Below are 2,500 nucleotides of genomic sequence, written 5' to 3'. Positions count from 1 at the left end.
GTGGAGTGCTGCGGGCGGCTCACTCACTCACTCACGATTTGATTCACGCTGCTAAGGCAGCCTGGAGACCATGGAGCAAATTTTCGCCTGAGATAGGAGACCAATCACAGAACAAGGGGGAAAGCAAGACGATGATGAGCTATGCACAGACGCATTTGATAGACATCCGTGGCACCCAATAAACGGATCTGGGCATTTTTTTCAAATACGAGAAAATTAACGTTTGGTTTCCAGACCACGTCTCATTGAGAAGTGGTGGCGCTAGCCAGGCTAGGTAGTTATTGTAGATGACATCAATTCAGTGGGATTTACCCTGATAGGCTGGTAACGTTACATGATCCCTACAGACACTTTCTTATTTTTAACCATCAATAAAATTTGACCAGATCCGACTGTATATTTGTGGTATTTATTTACCACCAGTACACAAATTCACTCGTGTTTCCAGCTTCAGTTTAGGCACGACATCATCACCTGAGCGTGACAGATCAACTATTGACACACACACATACACACACACACACACAATTGTGGTGAGGTGAGATACTGCACAGATAAGTTACTAATCTTTTGAAGATAACGTCTCAGAAGAATGCCCGTTGAAACACACACAAACACACACACCCAAAACCACGCGTAGGTTTCCACCAGAGCTGCTAATGAAACTGCGCATTGGAGTTGAACAAAGCTCCAGCCTCAAGCTAAGAACTAGGACATTACACACATTCCCCCAACCCCTACACACACACACACACACACACACAGACATGCATACACACACACGCAACAGTAAGCACAAAACCACATTGCATGTCCAGTAGCCCCCAACATATATGTGTGTGTGTGTGTGGTTGTGTATGAAGTGCTGCAGGTGGAACAGACTACCAGGATAGCGCACACACAGCCACACATACAGTCAGACAATTATATCTCACACACAGTCAGACAAGCATATCTCACACACACAAACACCCACCTGCCAGATGATCATGAAGAGGTAGACCCCCGCGACACGCTGGAAGGAGGACTTGGGGTCAAGCCAGCGAACGTAGGTCCAGCTAGCGGGGGTGAACTGTAGCGCAGCACGCTTGATCTTTCCCGTAGTGCTGTGGATGTCCCTAAACACACACACACACACACAGCAGGGTTAAGTAGGTGGTGTTAGTATGTGTGTTTGTGTATGTTAATACTGGCCCAGTAGTGTGTGTGTTTGTGTGTGTGTGCGTGTGCGTGTGCATGTGTGTGTGTGTGTGTTTGACAGTATGTGCTTGTGTATGTAGAAGCTGGCCCAGTACAGCGTATGTGTGTGTGTGTGTGTGTGTGTGCGTGTGTGTGTGTTTGACAGTATGTGCTTGTGTATAAAGCTGGCCCAGTACAGCGTATGTGTGTGTGTGTGTGTGTGTGTGCATGTGTTTGTGTGTTTGACAGTCTGTGTTTGTGTATGTAGAAGCTGGCCCAGTACAGTGTGTGTGTGTGTGTGTGTGTGTGTGTGTTTTTGACAGTATGTGCTTGTGTATGTAGAAGCTGGCCCAGTACAGCGTATGTGTGTGTGTGTGTGTGTGTGTGTGTGTGTGTGTGTGTGTGTGTGTGTGTGTGCATGTGTTTGTGTGTTTGACAGCCTGTGTTTGTGTATGTAGAAGCTGGCCCAGTACAGTGTGTGTGTGTGTGTGTGTGTGTGTGTGTGTGTGTGCATGTGTTTGTGTGTTTGACAGTCTGTGTTTGTGTATGTAGAAGCTGGCCCAGTAAAGTGTGTGTGTGTGTGTGTGTGTGTGTGTGTGTATGTGTGTGTGTGTGTGTGTGTGTGTATGTGTGTGTGTATGGTTACTTGATGCTGGCCCAGTGGTAGGTGCGCATCTCCAGGAAGCGACACACAGTCATGCCCATCCAGATCCCGCCGCCGTTACACAGCAGGATGTCCAGAATCACCTGATCCCACCAGCACTCCGCAAAGTTAGGCAGCAGGTGCATGAAGAACAGCTGCACACGCACACACACGGAAAAAACAGGGTCAAATGGATATATAGCTCATATCACAACTGAATACAGCACTTCTGATTGTTTATTCATGAACAGCACACAGATAATAGGCTGCTGATTAGCCAGCTGCAGCTGCGGCGTGTTTTACATTATAGACCCATGGAGTAGACCGTGTTTTACATTACAGTCCCATGGAGTAGACCGTGTTTTACATTATAGTCCCATGGAGTAGACCGTGTTTTACATTACAGTCCCATGGAGTAGACCGTGTTTTACATTACAGTCCCATGGAGTAGACCGTGTTTTACATTACAGTCCCATGGAGTAGACCGTGTTTTACATTATAGTCCCATGGAGTAGACCGTGTTTTACATTATAGTCCCATGGAGTAGACCGTGTTTTACATTACAGTCCCATGGAGTAGACCGTGTTTTACATTACAGTCCCATGGAGTAGACCGTGTTTTACATTACAGTCCCATGGAGTAGACCGTGTTTTCAAAAACGTCCTCGACTTCCTTTAC

General features: G+C 46.7%; 1 protein-coding gene across 1 annotated transcript in view; it reads right to left on the bottom strand.

The window, feature by feature from the left end:
- The window catches only part of ptdss1a (phosphatidylserine synthase 1a), a 27,507-nt gene that overhangs the window by 17,462 nt on the left and 7,545 nt on the right, over positions 1-2,500 (bottom strand). The window contains exons 6-7 of the mRNA XM_076280633.1: positions 1,826-1,977; positions 977-1,118 (exon numbers count right to left, since the gene is read on the bottom strand). Coding sequence (XP_076136748.1) covers positions 977-1,118; positions 1,826-1,977 — 294 coding nt within the window. The remainder of the gene's footprint in view (positions 1-976; positions 1,119-1,825; positions 1,978-2,500) is intronic.

This window comes from Alosa pseudoharengus, unplaced genomic scaffold (assembly GCF_046254945.1).
Source record: "Alosa pseudoharengus isolate Yale_2024_CS ecotype anadromous, Long Island Sound unplaced genomic scaffold, YU_APseudo_1.1 YU_APseudo_1.1_scf_12, whole genome shotgun sequence".
Lineage (NCBI taxonomy): Eukaryota > Metazoa > Chordata > Actinopteri > Clupeiformes > Clupeidae > Alosa > Alosa pseudoharengus.
The sequence above is the reverse complement of the archived record's forward strand: the minus strand, read 5'-3'. Positions and strand labels throughout refer to the sequence as shown.